Genomic DNA, 16,443 nt, shown 5'->3' with positions numbered 1-16,443 from the left:
ACCATGTAAATCCCTATCTGACTCCTCATACACTTGATGCATGATCTATCTCATGCAATCTTTTTTTCTAGGGTTATTAGAATTTTATACCACAGAGGAATAGCTACATAGAAACTTTGAGGAACAAGACATTCTGGAAAAGTTTTCTGTATCGCTGAGCCACTATCTTAAGAGTTAGAATGTAAATTGTAGTTCTGTTTTGGATTATCCCACAATGGTTCAAGGTGTGAGCCCTGTAGCCCCACCAAGGGCTTTTGTTCAGCTTCAGCACTTAGGTCCATGTCCTGGGCAAATTAATTAACTTCTCCAACAAGCCTTAGTCTCCTCCTCTATGAAGCTAGACCAATAATTGTACCTATTTACAGTTTTATTGCTAGGATTACAAAAGATAATTCATCTAAAGAATTTAGATGGAGTTTTGCATTCAGCAGGCACCAAATAAGTTCTAGCTATCATTCGTAATGGCAATCATCATTTCCTTATGTTGTGCATCACTAAAGGATCCTGGGTTTTACTTTGTGACCCAGTGTTGAACTATAAACACCAGATGTTGAGAGTTGCAGAAAACAGAGATGGTGTAGGATGGTCTGTCTGGGACATATTTTCCTAAAACATTCTTAGTCATCAGAACACATTTTGGTAATCTGCTTTCTGTGTGTGTGTGTGTGTGTGTGTGTGTGTGTGTGTAATACAGGCAAGCTTAGGCAGTTTTCACGAATTCCTAGACACTGTTGAGTGAATTTCTGACTTCAGATTTAATTGGTTGAAGTAAAGAACACAGGTCCGGAGAACCATTTCTTCTATATTATTCCAATCTGCCTACACCTCCTTTCTGTATTGCGGAAGCTCTTAGAGCTCACATACCCACTTGCCACTGACATCTCCAATCTGATTCACAGGTATCTTAGATACACCATGTCCCAAACCAGGATCACCATCTTCCCTTCCAAACCTCCCTTCCTCCTGTACCCCATTGCAAGAAATGGCACAGCTATCTTCTTGGTTGCAAAAGCCAGAACCTAGAATTCTCTCTTATCCCTCCCAGAGGATGTGTAATGTTGGAGAGCTTCTTAGACCTCCATGTGGACGTGGTCAGTAGTTGAGCTGTCCCTCTGGCTTAGTGTTGTTCTGCAACACTGGAAGTGGCATTCTTAGCCCATCCCAGGACGTTGACACATGATGATCTAGGATCTTGGGTTCTTTCTGTCTGAAATCTTTTCCCACTCTCTCTTTTCTTTTTATCTTGGCAACTCTTACTCCTCTATCAGGTTCTACTAAACATTACTTCCTTGAGAAAACCTTTTCTGACCACGAGCCTAGATAAAGCCAGGGCTCTCGTGTTTTCTCTTAAGACCCTTCTCCTTCATTGAACATGTCAGAATCCACTTAAGTCTCTTCCACCAGCCTGCAAGCCCTGCCACGCCCACCCTGTTCTCTGCTGTATCTCTAGTGCCTGGGCCAGTATCTGGAACATACTAACCCTCAATGCAGATATTCTAAGTGAATAGAAAAGTGATTCCACTAGCGATTGGGTGGTAGGAAGAATTCTAAGATGGTGTCCAAGATTTTTATCCTTTGATATAAATATCTGTATAGTTTCTTTCCCTTGAATGTGGGTAGTACCTGTCGCTATGATGGTTGGATTACTCCCATGACCAGGTTATGTCACGTAACAAAGGTGAAGGGATTTTGCATATATAATTAATATCCTAACCAGCTGACTTTAAGTTAACCAAGAGGAGAGCATTCCAGGTGGGCCTGACGTAATCAGAGAAGCCCCTTACAAGAGGGTCTAGATGTCAGAGATGGAAGAAGTCAGAGAGACTTAAAGCAATAGAGATGCTCTCTCATTGGTCTTGAGGAAGCAAACTGTCTTGCTGTGGAGGGGCCATAAGACAGGGCACAGTAGGTAGCCTCTGGGAGCTGTGGAGATGGTCCCAGGCCCACGCCCACAAGGAACCAGACGCTGACAACCAGTGAGTTTGGGCAGTGGGGACCTGACCTCAGATGAGTTCGCAGCCCCAGCCAACAGCTCGATTTCAGCCTATGAGGCCCTGAGCCAGGGACCCAGCTGACCGGTACCTAGACCCCTAACCCAAGGAAATGGTGAGACAACAAATTTGTGCCATTTTAAGTATTAGGTTTCAGGTGATGCATTATACACCACAGAAAATGAATCCACTCAGTTAGGGCCTTTTAATGATGTATCTTAATGTAAAGCCTCAAAGTCAGTGCTTTGAAAGATGATTGCCTTGGTTTGAAGTATAGGTACACACACAGATACTTCAGTTAACGTCACGATCACTTCTCTGGTTTTGCTGATCAGGTTTCGGCAGGTGTGTGTGTGTGTGTGTGTGTGTGTGTGTGTGTGTGAGATAGCCTGCTGCGTATGTGATCCACCACGGTAGCCAGACACACCTGAGCCCAACACCCCACAGAGGCCCCCCTGAGCCATGTGCAGACGGCCTGATGCTGGATGGAACCACCCACAACTGTGGCTGTCATCACGGGTGTGCGAGGCACACGTCGCTCTTCCATTCCCATTTCCACAAGACGCCAATATCTCTGGCCTTTGCTCCTACAAGAGCGATATTTCCTAAACATTCTTCAAAGTAGACAAAATCTTTTAACTACGGTGGCGTCGTGTGGGGGAATCAATACGCAGCACAGGAGTGGCTCTTCCTGAAGCAGAGCGTGCAGTGTGGAGCCCCCCACTGGGCATCTTAGGGGCCCACCCAGGAGCCCAGGGAGGTCACAGGAACCTGCATGAGAAGCACGCCATTGGAGGGAGCTCTGACATCCTCACGGTGGGAGGCCTTCTGGGACGCCCTGGCCTGTTGTCCTGTTGCTGTCCTTGCTACTGCACAGAGCCCAGCACTGCTGTGCGCTCAATACCTGTCTACTGGGGCCCGGCGCCTCTGGTGCCTCAGCAAACAGACCAGACACACGCCCTCAAAGTCCATCGCTTTTAAGATGCGCTGAGGGGTGGTCACATGATCACCTGAGCATGTATGATCTATGCCTCCAAGAGAACGTAGGGCTCAAGATGGGGGGGCCCTGAGGATTCAGAGACAGCCTGATGTCTGTTTCTTCTTCACTCACTCTTGGCTCTGTTTTCAGATGGCCCCCCTCAAAGAGATTGCTAGTCAAGAGGCGGGAGAGCAAAGATCACATATTGCACCTCCCGCCGGCCTCCTTTGCATAGAAAATGATTTACAGAGTAATGTGCATTAGTAATGTACTCAGTAAATATTTGAACTTAAACACACACAGTGTTTACTTTTGCAGAAAAGGATCAGGGTGGAAACTACCTGATGCCTGCCGAATAAAAATAACAATTGGAAAATTAATAGATTGTGTTTTGTTTGTGTTCTCTTTCCCCACGGCTTTGCTCAGATTATAGTCTCAGCAAATAAAATGGCATTAGGCTTTCACAAACCCTTTAGAATTCAGAATTGGTTGTCCTGTGTTCAAAAACACAAAGCCAGATCAGCAAATCATCTTTTGTGTTCCTGCGGAATAACGAAGGTCCAAGTTCTGATCGATTGAGCAGTCCCAGAAAGAGAATCTGAAGTCTGAGCAATTTTCACGGACCCCGGGAGGTGGTGTCTGTGGGCCCAAGAATGTTTGTGGACCCAAGAATATGTCCACAGATTTAAGAATATGTCTACTGGCCCAAGAGTCCTTATACAGGCCGAGCAACTACTGAAGAAACTGGAAACTTGTTCTCTGAGCAAACATTTCAATTGCAAATTATCCCTGGCAGAAGTAAACTTTTAAAAAATGTTCTAATTTTTTAGGGGCACCTGGGTGGCTCAGTGGGTTAGGCGTCCAACTTCAGCTCAGGTCATGATCTCGCGGTTTGTGGGTTTGAGCCCCGTGTTGGGCTCTGTGCTAACAGCTCAGAGCCCAGAGCCTGTTTCGGATTCTGCGTCTCCTCCTCTCTCTGCCTGCTCCCCCATCATGCTCATGCTCTGTCTCTCTCTGTCTCTCAATAGTAAATAAATGTTAAAAAAAATAAATAAATAAAAAATGTTCTAATTTTTGATTTGATTTATTTATTTAATCTATTTTTAGTTATTATTTTATCCTATTTATGTATGTTTTATTAGCAAGTGATACATTTTTCCTCCTTAAGATGATCAGTGACCAAGGGGCATCTGGGTGGCTTAGTCGGTTAAGCATCCGACTTTAGCTCAGGTCATGATCTCGCAGTTCGTGAGTTTGAGCCCCACGTTGGGCTCTGTGCTGACAGCTCAGAGCCTGGAGCCTGCTTCAGATTCTGTGTCTCCCTCTCTCTCTGCCCCTCCCCTGTTCACACTCAGTGTCTCTCTCTCTCTCTCTCAAAAATAAATAAACATCAAAAAAAAAAAAATGATCAGTGACCAAATGACACAACTTAAACTCTAGGCCTCCTGACACGGGGGGTTTAGGGACCTCATTTAAGAAATGTATGGGTGGGGGGTGCACCTGGGTGGCTCAGTCAGTTAAGCATTTGGCTTTGGCCGGGTCATGGTCTCACGGTTTGTGAGTTTGAGCCCTGCATCGGGCTCTCTGCTATCAGCACAGAGCCCACTTCGGATCCTCTGTACCACCCCCCCCCCCGGCCCCTTCCCTGCTCACGTGCTTTCTCTCTCTCAAAAATAATAAATAAAAAAAATTTAAAAGAAAAAAAAGAAATGTATTGGGCCAGGGTGCCTGGGTAGCTCAGTTGGTTGAGTGTCTGACTCGACTTTGGTGCAGGTCATGCTCTTGTGGTCATGGGATTGAACCCTGTGTAGGGCTCTGTGCTAAGCGTGGAATCTGCTTGGGATTCTCTCTCCTTCCTCCTCTGTCCCTCCTCTGCTTGTGCACGCACACACACACTCTCTCTTTCTCTCTCTCTCTCTCAAAAAATACTACAGCTCTTAAAAAAAAAGAAAGAAATTGGGCAGAGAGAACCAAATTTAATGCTTGCTTTCAATGCGTAAATATTTCTTTCCTTGTGAGACTATCAACAAACACTGAAACTTTACTCTGTGCCTAGATTAGTGCCTTACTGAGGAAGAACTTAATGAATGTTGGCAATTATTATTTTACTGGAATCTTATCCACAATCTTACATAATTTAATTGAACCTGGCAGGTTAATCCAAACTTCAAAACTGTAAGATTTTGTAGCACAAGTTTAAACAGGTTGTGTATTCTCAATCTGATTAAGCAGTCCTTCTATGGTAATTAGCCTTGTTGCTTCTTTCAATGGGACACCAACTTGCATTCAGTTCTATCAATTGCTTGAGTGCCTATTTATGTTGGGTCTTGAGTTAACCACGGTGACTAGCTCAGTTCTTCACCATTTTAAATTAGTGAATGTTTCATGTGAATCCGGGAGATAAACTTATTATACCAGTTTTTCTCGATTTCTACCGAATCTCTGCTCGGCTTTGTTTTGAAAATGCTGGCGATTCATCCCGAGTAAATACTGACATTCGGGGCTTGCATCTCTGTCTGTGAGGTACACCTGGACCAGTGGGTCCTTCACTTCCTTCCTGGGGGAGGGCAGGGCCCTCTACAGTCAATGGCACCTCCATATACCATCAGCATTGGGTACAAAAGCACAGAATGGCTGAATGACAAATTAGACCTTATGCGTCGGGGTCAAGTGTTGAGAGAGAACCCTATGATTTCTAAAAGTGGAGAATTAATTACAAATTGATCCAAATTACCGGTCAAAAAGCTGTGGCGAGCCTTCCCTTCTTAACGGATTTCTGTACCTTTGTCTAAAAAATGCAGGTGTCAAAATTTGTGTTGCCGATCAATTTGCTCTTTAAATAATAATTCCAGTGACATTTGTGCTATTGCTTAGCAGGGCAAAAGAGTGTTCTGCCCCCACTCCGAAGGAGTGAAGATCAAATAATCAAACATCTAGTGTCAGAACCATCCCACTATGTGTCAGGCTGGGTGTTTGCAGACATCACTTGACTTTTTATATCTTAACTCTGTGCAGTCTGATTATGATGTCAATTTTGTACATCAGTTCAGAGAAGGTGAGGTAAGGTGCCCGAAGTCCCTTGGGCAGCAAGTGACACAGCCAGCTTCTAGACACAGCTCTTTGTCTACCGCATTTCTAAAAATTAAATTATGACCCCCTTCACTTAGGACATAGCTTTGTAGATCTCTCCATTAATGTGTGACTTTCTAATGGCATTTCATTCTGACCTCAGATTGCCCTAAATAATCCATTTCCTTGGGCAGAATTGGCTGACACCTGCACATTCCTGGAAAGAACTGCCTGTGTATTCTAGAAAAGCTACAGCTAATGAGGATGAATTTGTGTGTGCCCCCAATAAAGCAAGAAGGGCGACAGAGACAGTGAAAATAATGTGTGAGCATAGATGGATGGGACCAGTTGGGGGGAAGAAGGGCTGGGTTTGCGGAGGGGAGGGCAGAGAGTAAGGTGAGAGGTACTATGCTGCGGGTGTCAGAGAAGCTTTGTTAGGGGACAGAAAAGGCTGAAGGAAGAGTCCATCCGGGCCTCTGAGCCTGGGGCTTCCACAGGACGGATGTGGATGGAACCGCAGTGTGTTTGATGTTGCATGTTCTATGTGGGTAACACCTCCCCCCTGCACCCTGCCCGGCTTCCTGGGAGCAGAGTCCTGGCAAGAAGACAAAACAGTTCGGCGAGCCCAAACCTGCACGGAATGTAGGTGCACCGGTGCCTGGTCCTGCCCCTACCTCTGGTACAATTCTTCGCTCTCATCTGGAGAGTCCCACATGGGTATCATTGGACATCCATTTTGCTCTTTTCTTACTCCAGGTGGAGACTTGCTTTTCTTACTGTTGCTGTAACATTTATCCCAACTTCAGACAGGCTCAGAGCTGTTCTTCAGACAGGCTCAGATATGGCCCCTCGGGTTTCCCTTAAAATAATACAAAGGGGCGCCTGGGTGGCTCAATCGGTTAAGCTTCTGGCTTTTTGATCTTGGCTCAGGTCATGATCTCATGGTTTGCCAAGTTCGAGCCCCTGCCTCGGGCTCTACGCTGGCAGTGCGGACCCCGCTTGGGATTCTATCTCCCTCTCTCTCTGACCCTCCCACACGCGCTCTCTCTCTCTCAAAATAAATAAATAAACTTTTAAAAACTTAGGAAAAAACCACTTGCCAAAGAGTTTTGGTAGGTTGGGGAAAGAGTCACACAACCAAGTCCAGATGGTGTGGAACAGCAAGAATTAATGGTCTGAACTGAAGTGAGCCATGATTTAAAATTTTACTAAATCATTATCAGTTCTTCTAAGAAGTCAAAACGATTAATATGAAGATCTCAAATTAAGGATTTATTCTGAAGTGATTCTAAAGCTGGCACAGAATAATATGACTTAGGCCATTACATAATTTTCAAGTGGAAGGATGGAAATAATCAGAGCCTACACTCATAGCCCAAGCATCACTAAAATTATTCTGATGGGACACAAAACAGGTACGACCTGTTTTACAGCTCTGGGATAAAGGCATTTTTGTTTAAATAATACTTGGCCGAAAAATTTTAAAAAGAAGAAAAACTATAGGGGAGAGGAACAAAGGATACAACGAACAAAGGCGACACAGGGAGTCAATGGTCTGAATTGAGCTGGAATATTCTGGCAGGGCAGCAAAAGGTTTGTCCAGAGCAAAGTCAAGGCCAGGCTGATAGAGGAACACTGGTCTGCAGGACCCAGCCCTCCCAACACTGGCTTCTGCCCGGGATGCTGTCACTCTGTGGGGCCCTATGTGTCCCCTGGAGTCCCATCCACACCTGCCCCATCTCTTACCATCCTCTTTGGTCCGAGTGAAGATCTGCTCACTTCTGACGCCGTCCCCCGCACGGGTGAAGGCCAGCACCTGGATGCTGTAGTTGGTATATTTCTCCAGCCCGTCCAGCTCTAGGGAAGGCTGCGTCGTGGTGACGTTTTTAATCTCGCCCAGCTCTGGAGGACAACAGAACAGGATCCGGTGACTGGCTGTGGGCGTGCCGTGCTCACTGGCCAGCCTGGGGCTCGCCCTCTAGCTGCCACATCCTGAGATGGCTCAGAGGGACCGTGCACAGCCTGCACACGGCACCGACACGCATTCATGTGCAACTGCCACGGAACACGGCAGAACATCAGTCTGGGAAACGGAGCAGGTCACTCCAAGTGTTACCACCCAACCCGACGGCCGGGGCCAGCAGCCAATCAAGCGTGCCTCCCACACTCAACCCGGGGAGCTTGGGGCTGTACAGGGCTCACTCTGCTAAGTTTATTCACTTATTTTGAGAGGGACAGACACAGCACGAGTTGGGGAGGGGCAGAGAAAGAGGGACAGAGAGAGAGATTCCCAAGCAGGCTTTGTGCTGCCAGCGCAGAGCCTGATGTGGGTCTCGAACCCATGAAACCGCAAGATCATGACCTGAGCCGAAACCAAGAGTTGGATGCTAAACGGACCCAGCCACCCAGGCGCCCCCTGCAGGTGCATTTCTAACTGCTCATCAAAAAACTTCTGCAAGTCAGGGGCACCTGGGTGCTCAATCTGTTAAGCATCTGACTCTTGGTTTCGGCTCAGGTCCTGATCTCACGGTTTCTGAGATTGAATCCCCACATCAGGCTCCGTGCTGACAGTGTAGGCCCTGCTTGAGAATTCTCTCTCTCCCTCTCTCTCTCAAAATAAATAAAGTTAAAAAATATATTAAAAAAAACTTCTGCAAGTCGAGTTTTGTCTTTTATTTAACAAACAAACAAATTGTACTCTAACGTACATGTATTTTTAAGTACCTAACTTCTCAGGTGTCTGAGCTGAGATGAGGTGGCTCAGGAAACGGCTCCTCTTCCCTGGAGTGAACCCCCGCCGCTGCCCCCCACCCCCCGAGCTTCTTTGCCAAAGTGACACGCTGATGTGTCAGAAACTTGGCGTCAGCTAAAAATGCTTCATTTTCTGGGGTGGGATCAGCTAATAATACTCAGAGAGGGAACGTTTTGCTCTCCCTTCTTAGGCGTATCAGACAGGGCAATTTGAGAAAACTTACAATGATGTGTTAAGTACCTCCACGGGTGTTCTAGGTTCTGAAATGAGCCACCTACGGAGCCGCTGGTGCAGGAGAGAGAGGCTTGAGGACCACTCACCCCCGGGCACAGCCAGCTGTGGAGGATGGGCACTGCCTGCGAGCCTGGGCCCCCCAGTTACTAAGAGGACTGGCAGAGCACAGGTCCAGGAGGGACTGTTCGTTGGGTGGCTGGCCGTAGCCAAGGCCACCTGTGCACCTGTGCTTACAGTCGACAAGCAGTAGGACCCACTTACGGGCCAGCACTGTTGTGGCTTCAGATGCTAACTCATTTAGCCAGCACACCAATCCTGTTATTGGCCTGTATGTTACAGGCGAGGAAACCACAGCAGGGAGGTACCTTGCCTAAGGTCACGGAGCCTAGCAGAGCGGCCGAGAGCATGGGCCCTGGAGCCACAGTGCACGGCCTCAGGTCCACAGACCACGGTCTCTGTGCTCTGCGGTGGTCACTCAGTGAAAAACATCATGTCGGTCAGATTATTGAGCTCTCCACCAGCGTGGCTTTCTCTTCCCGCCCTCCTGTCCTTCTCACACGTCGCACGGAAGGCCACCTAGTAATTAACAGCCATGTATTCTGTGATTATGAAGACCACAGAGTGTCTTCTTGTCTCTTTGGTGTTTGTCACTCAAAGGATCAAGGTTGAGCTGGACATAGGAGAAAAGCTGAATCTAAAACAGTCATGGGGTGGCCAAGGCTTGTCACGCACGTGCTGGGGCCTTTGCATGGGGGGAGGGCTGTGGGGGATGTGAGGGATGTTGGGTCACAGACCCAGCTGCAGACCTGGACACGAGTCAGAGGCCCGTCACCGCCTTGAGCAGACTGTGGGCCAGCTCTCCGGCAGGACGCTTTCCTGGGGGAGAAAGTGGGCAAGGAGGGGGGTCCCCAGGAGGGGTCTTTGGCCGGGTGTCTTCTGGGGAGGTCAGCAGTGTATGCAGACTTCTTGGGGCCACGATTTGGAAGCCTCGAGAGATGGCTTACAAAGATAAAAAGATACTTGCTCGTGTGTGGGGTCGCCGCACATTCAGAGAGTGGACAACTGTCAGGCCAGAAGGGTGAGGAAGTCTCCCCCCGAAGGAAGGTTCTGCCTGGCGACCACCATGGCTCTTCATACTGTCCTATGCACTTGCAACGTTCATTTTGCTAAACATATCTAATAGGGGTCAGTAGGATGAGGATAAACACTTCAAATGCTAATGGGAAAAACATTAAGTATAGATCTTTTCAGATTTAGGAATTTCTATGCTGTGCCAAAGATCACACACACACACACACACACACACACACACACACACACCAGGAAAATGGGGTTTCACAGGGCTGCGTGCCAGCAGCCAGTTATGAGACCTTGTCTAAATTATTTAACCTCTGGGGTCTCTGGGTTTTTGCTTTTGTTTTTTTGCAATTGTTCTCTTTAAGAAGGACCCGGGAGTCTCTCCCTGGTGGAGAAAGCAGGCTGCAGTCATTTGCTGCGAGAGACAGAGGTGCTGATTCATCAGTGCGGCTCCTGGATGAGAGACAGTGATGGGGAAGAGGGCGGCTAAGAGGGACAAGGTGGAGGGGGTTGCCCCCATCTTTTTCAAGCAATAGTTAAAACAAGAATTCCATCGCTCAAGAAGCATGAGACAGATCAGAATGAACACTTGGACGTTTACTTGTATTGGGGTTCATACTGCTTTGAGGAACTGATTTATTCATGAACCAGGAATGTGACTGCGGTCAGAACCCCAGTTCAAGATCACCCCCCAGACCTTCCTAATATGTGCCACACGTGCACCTCACTCTCGATGACCGAAGGGGAAGGGCATGGTCCTGATTGGCAGACACTTGATCTTTAGTGGATCTGCAGAAACTAAAGAGGACAATTCTGACAAAAAGCCCAATCAAAACGGCATGCTTCATTTGCCATTCTTTTGAGCCCTTGTACTTTTTTTTTTATGGCTTAAGGAGGATTTCTATCATCTACCTTTTACAGCCTCAGTAAGGTTATTAAAAAAACAAACAGGAACTGAAGCATAACGCTCAGGGGAAATCATGACTAAAATAACATGAAATAAATACATGAAATGAATTTAGAGGTATCATTTCTACTCTAACATTTTTTTCACTTTCTGTTGGAAAACAAACTGGTTTATGTATCGACACCCTCCCTCGTTCTCAAAGGGTTTTAAGACAAAAAACGGGGGTGGGAATAACGTTTCTGAAGTGCCGTGAACTGGCCCACCATCAACGCTAACAGCCGGATGGCACCTAAATGCCACCTCGCTTCAGAATCCACGGTGCTGTCTTGGGGAAAGACAGAAGAGACGACAAGCGGTTCGGATTCAGACGGAAACGGGACTCCGGCGTGCACAAGTTTTCTAGCAATCTCAGATGAACGGCTTCGTGAGGTCTTGCAAAGTACTGAGCTCTCAGATGATAAGACACTCGGAAATTTCACCAACGTGGTGTGTGGCTCGCCTGTCCTATCAGATATATTAACCAGCTTTACCTGATCACGTTAACAATAACAAATGCTTTTCTGATGTACATATTTGAAAGTATTCGGGGCAATTGCTAATCACAGTGGTAGTGACAACCTGGGTCTCCCAGTCTGCGAGTGTATGTGCCTATGAGTGTGTAGATGTATGTGTGAGGCTGCATGTAAGTCTGTGTGCGTGAGTGTGTGGGGGTGCGTGCGAGTGTGGCTGTGGGGGTGTGGGTGAGTGGGTCCAGTCCTTTACACAGTCGCGATGTCTCACGTCCGTGGGAGCCTCGGGCCGCAGCCTGAGAAGTTTTTGCAGAAGTATCAGTGATCCTGTGGAATCACCTGCTAATTCATAAACGTCACTTCTTATAAGCAGCAGGTAAGGAGTGAGTGTTCGTAGCAGGTTTATGTCTCTAAGGGTTTCTTTCTCATCTTCCGGAGATTAAGTGTAGAACTCCTACATTAGGCATTAAGCACATCGCTTTGATCTGAATACCGTGAGCCAACGTATCTTTAGGAACCATATGCATTTCTAAGCAGTCTTTACTTAAAGCCTTTCATGTTTTTGAATATTCAAGTATTTAACGCTTAGAAGCGTCAAGTCAAAAGAACCGTCTTCACCACATTACCCTTCGTAGAGCTAAGGTGTTAATAGGCAATATTAGCGAATAGGAGCGATGTGTGAAAATACGGATGAGTCGTCACCACCAGGTCCTGGAAAACATTTCCAACAGGAAGAACAACAAAATCATTTCGGTGTCACGCTGCCTTTAGGGGAGTGCACTCAGGGCTTCTAGCTTCACGTCATTCAAGAGGAGGACGAGGAACCAGAACAAGAATATACGATGATAATAGTATGACACTGTCAACAAAATAGATACTTTTTACAAATATTTTTGCTCTACACTTTACCTCTATGGGATTTTAAAAGAGCTCTTTTGGGGGACAAGAGGGGGAAGTTGTCAAAGAATCATTTATGTATTCTGTCCCTCTGTGGAGGATGGCTGTGCATTACCGGGCTTGTGGTTCTATGTTCACTAGATTCTTCTGGGCTCACTGGTCTAGCACTAGGCCAGCACAGAGTAGATACTCAGGGTGCCTGCCTCGGATGGAGCAGGTGAATCCTTACTGAGCCCTGAGAAGCAGGTCTGATGAAGACATAAATAACTAAGGCTCCCCAAACTGCTATTTACTTAGCTTATTTATTAACGTGTCTTCCTTCCTGCACTGTGGCATCAGTATTAGAGCCCCCTGCGGCCTCTGAGGCCCTGTGTGCTCTGTTTAACTGGGTGGGGACAGCCACCTGCTTGGCAGAGCAGACTCGAGATATATCTGGGGGCTCTGGCTGTGTTTGCCCAAACTCAGAGGCAAGCACGCACCAGGAGGCCACATGCAGTCAGAGGGGTTCAAAGAAGCCCCACACAAGGGGAGAGGCACCCCCCTGCCCTGGGACGGGAGGTGCAGGAGGAGGCTGAGACTGGACTGAAGGGGAGGGTGGGAGCGTGGGCCACACGGTCTTGGGACGCAGGCCTTAGTAGCTTCCCCGTGAGGGCTGTGGTACGGGTGTGTGTCTATCCCGCTCACGGAGAGGCGCTCAGTCTGGTTCAGCAACACCCACCCTCTGAAAGCAGGCACACCGAGAGGTACTCTCCCCAAGAAAGTTCTGGGCCCAACCTCGCCTCTATCTGAGCAGGCTCTCATTCAGAGTCTTGCCCAAACCAACAGAAGGATTTTGTCCTGTAACTTGGAAGAAAAATAAAAACAAACACAGAGAAACAAGAAGAACGACAGAAGAGAAACAGGAGGTGGGGAAGGGGAAGGGGAAGGGGAAAAAGACAGAAGGAGGTTTGGGATTAAATGGCTCCTCGTGAGGAATATTCCGGCATTCCTCCCGAGCCCTCTCCTGGGTCAGCTACAGGCACTTAAGAAGTTTCCCTGCTGAGTTCTATTGGGAATTTGGAAGAGGTCAGCCTTTTAGGATACACGTCACGTAGAACTTTCTAGATACAAATCAACATCTTGGTGCTGCATGTGGAGGCGGGGGCTTGGCATAGATACACATCTAGGAAAATGCATCCGTGCCTAGAGTTCCCAAATGCCACCCACTCCGTTAACCTCACATCACTTTTTGAGGATACATGATGTTTTAAACAGCTGTGCACACCTGTGACAGCATAAGAGGAGAGGCAAGAACAGGACGACGGGGGGAAAGCAGACTGTGTCCACTGAGAAAGATGTGCCCTCCGTAGCCTGTATCCCACATTAGGAGGAGGGCCTGCTAATCCCAGCACACATCCTTTGGGGGCAAACTCAACAGCTCCTTTAGCCCTCTTACCTCCGTCCATCAGGTTGGCCCAGTAAATGACTCTGAACCCCTGGAGAATTCCATTCAAGGCTTCCTTGGAAAGTGTGGACCAGGATATTGATATGCTTTCTGGTGACGTTGCTATGGCTTGGACATTTTCAGGGGGGTAACTGGGCACTGAAATTAAACAATTAGAATCTGTAACAACCGTGGGAGGTTTAACTGGCAAAGCAATACCGAATAAGCAACATTAGTTTAACATTGCAACGTGCAAGGAAAAGAAAAAAATCGCACTCAATCCACAAAATTAAGGGAAAAAAACCCCGAGTACCACTACCCTATGCAAATATTATAACTCCGTAAAATGTAAAATAATATGAGTTTATGTAAAATAATATGAGTCTATGTCCTAACATACTTCCATAGTCTCCCTTTCTGAGTTAATTGCTTCACTTTGAAGGAGGCTGGACTGGGACTGGGGAATGGGGAACTCTTCTGATATTACTGCATGAGTAAAACACCATAGCTTGTCCGATTTATTTCCCCATCACTCTTGTAAGTGACCCTCTGTATTTAGATGCATCTGGCATGTAAATTGGAAGCCTAGCTATTGGCAAGTGCTACAGTGCAGACATGTAGTCATATAGCTTATTCACTGTCCCCCTCTTCCCAGGCCAGCCTCCCCTTTCAAAAGTATAATATTTTGTCAGAGGATAGAGGGAGAATGGATTAAGACAGAGGCTGGTGGGGCGCCTGGGTGGCGCAGTCGGTTAAGCGTCCGACTTCAGCCAGGTCACGATCTCGCGGTCCGTGAGTGCGAGCCCCGCGTCGGGCTCTGGGCTGATGGCTCAGAGCCTGGAGCCTGTTTCCGATTCTGTGTCTCCCTCTCTCTCTGTCCCTCGCCCGTTCATGCTCTGTCTCTCTCTGTCCCAAAAATAAATAAACGTTGAAAAAAAAAAAAAAAAAAGACAGAGGCTGGAAGGATGTCTGAGGTCTTGTTTTCTTCACATTGAGTTTATGCAAAGCTTAAATGGCCTGGCTGGGAGAAGGGACAAAGTATCAACAGAAACACACACATCGGTGCACCATGAGCATTGAAGTGAAAACCAAAAGGCATACATAACCATGATTGCAAAAGACCATGGAGTCGGAAAGAAAAATCCCAGTTTTAGGGTTCCTGGTTTTGTAAGACTTCTCTCCCTGTAAAAATGGTCGGAAGTTATGGATGCAAGTCCCCAGCGTGCGAAGTTGTCGCCTTAAAAATCTACACTTAGTGTGACAATGAACCCCATGCCTTATCTCTGCCCCTAACCTTGGGCCTCTGGACACCGTTCTCTATTGCTTTTCAAGCACGACTGGAAGGCATGGGAGAAGGGTGAAGTAACTCCTCATGGTCACCAGGGGGTGCTCGGTCACCGTGAGATTTGCTCCAGGACCCTGCTCATTCCTTTCTCTGGTGCAGAGTGGTTGAAAATAGAAAGCAATCCAAAATAATAGTAATAATAATAATGATAATAATAATAATAATATAAGAAGAAGAAGAAAAATAAGAAAAGAAATAAAGAAAAATCCCCTTTAACATTGATTTGGAAGAAATTCTTAGAAAATCAGATTTCTACATCCTAGTCGGTCCTAGGGAGAGCCTTGGATGCACTCGGGAAAAGCCCAATTCTCCTGCTTGGAATGATTGAGATGCTGGAGAGGAACAGATGTGGGCTCTGCAGTCAAGGGTGAGACCCAGTCCTTGCAGCCGGTGAGTGAATTAAGGCAAGTTTCCCTGGAACCCCCAGTCCCCGGCCCGGGCCTGGCACCTTTGTCACGGCAGAGCCAGCAGGAGCCAGGCTGTCGGGGGCCACAGTGGCCACCAGACCAGAGCAGACGCTTGAGGAAGGAAAGGTCCGAGCGGCCGCCTCCAGAACCTACCATCCTCGAGGGTGGTGGTGATGATTTCCTGAGAAGAAGGTCCCGTCCCGGCCCGGTTGCAGGCCTGCACTACCAGGCCGTACTGGGTGAACTTATTGAGGTTGTCCAGGGTGTAAATCTCACTGTCCCCAGTGGTGTCGATACTGATAATGTTGAATTGGAAGTTGCCCCCGGTGCTGTACTCGCGGTAACCTATCTGGTAGCCACGGATAATCCCATTTTGCAAATGTTTCTTGGGAGCCTGAAGAGAAGAAAAGAACGCACTAAGGAAAACTTGAGAAGGACAGGAGGGAAGCCCGCACCCACCCGCCTCTTAGGGAAGCGGAATACAGTCGGACGGCCATGGTGATGAAGGTAGGAGGTGTCCTAACAGGAGTCGAGACAGGGATGTTTGCAGTGAGCTCATGCGCAGCCGCCCTTGGCCGCGTACTCCTCCTGGGGGTCGGAAACACCACGTACGCATGTGGTGCCCCAGGTCCACCAGCCGCCACACAGGGACACCAATCTTCACACCTTCACCCAGCAAAATCTACTGAGTAAGAGCTGCTCTGACAGGGAGCAGAAATGATTTTTTGTTTTATTTTATTAAAAAAATTTTTTTTTAATTTTTATTTATTTTTGAGAGAGAGAGAGAGAGAGAGAGAGAGAGAGAGAGACAGAGTGTGAGCAGAGGAGGGGCGGAGAGAGAGGGAGACATAGA

General features: G+C 47.4%; 1 protein-coding gene across 1 annotated transcript in view; it reads right to left on the bottom strand.

Moving 5' to 3' along the window:
• Window positions 1–16,443, bottom strand: part of DSCAM (DS cell adhesion molecule) — a 665,388-nt gene that overhangs the window by 83,117 nt on the left and 565,828 nt on the right. Inside the window, exons 17-19 of the mRNA XM_040484971.1 lie at window positions 15,744–15,984; window positions 13,851–13,997; window positions 7,786–7,941 (exon numbers count right to left, since the gene is read on the bottom strand). Coding sequence (XP_040340905.1) covers window positions 7,786–7,941; window positions 13,851–13,997; window positions 15,744–15,984 — 544 coding nt within the window. The remainder of the gene's footprint in view (window positions 1–7,785; window positions 7,942–13,850; window positions 13,998–15,743; window positions 15,985–16,443) is intronic.

This window comes from Herpailurus yagouaroundi, unplaced genomic scaffold, assembly GCF_014898765.1.
Source record: "Herpailurus yagouaroundi ecotype Mexico unplaced genomic scaffold, PumYag 162, whole genome shotgun sequence".
Lineage (NCBI taxonomy): Eukaryota > Metazoa > Chordata > Mammalia > Carnivora > Felidae > Herpailurus > Herpailurus yagouaroundi.
The sequence above is the reverse complement of the archived record's forward strand: the minus strand, read 5'-3'. Positions and strand labels throughout refer to the sequence as shown.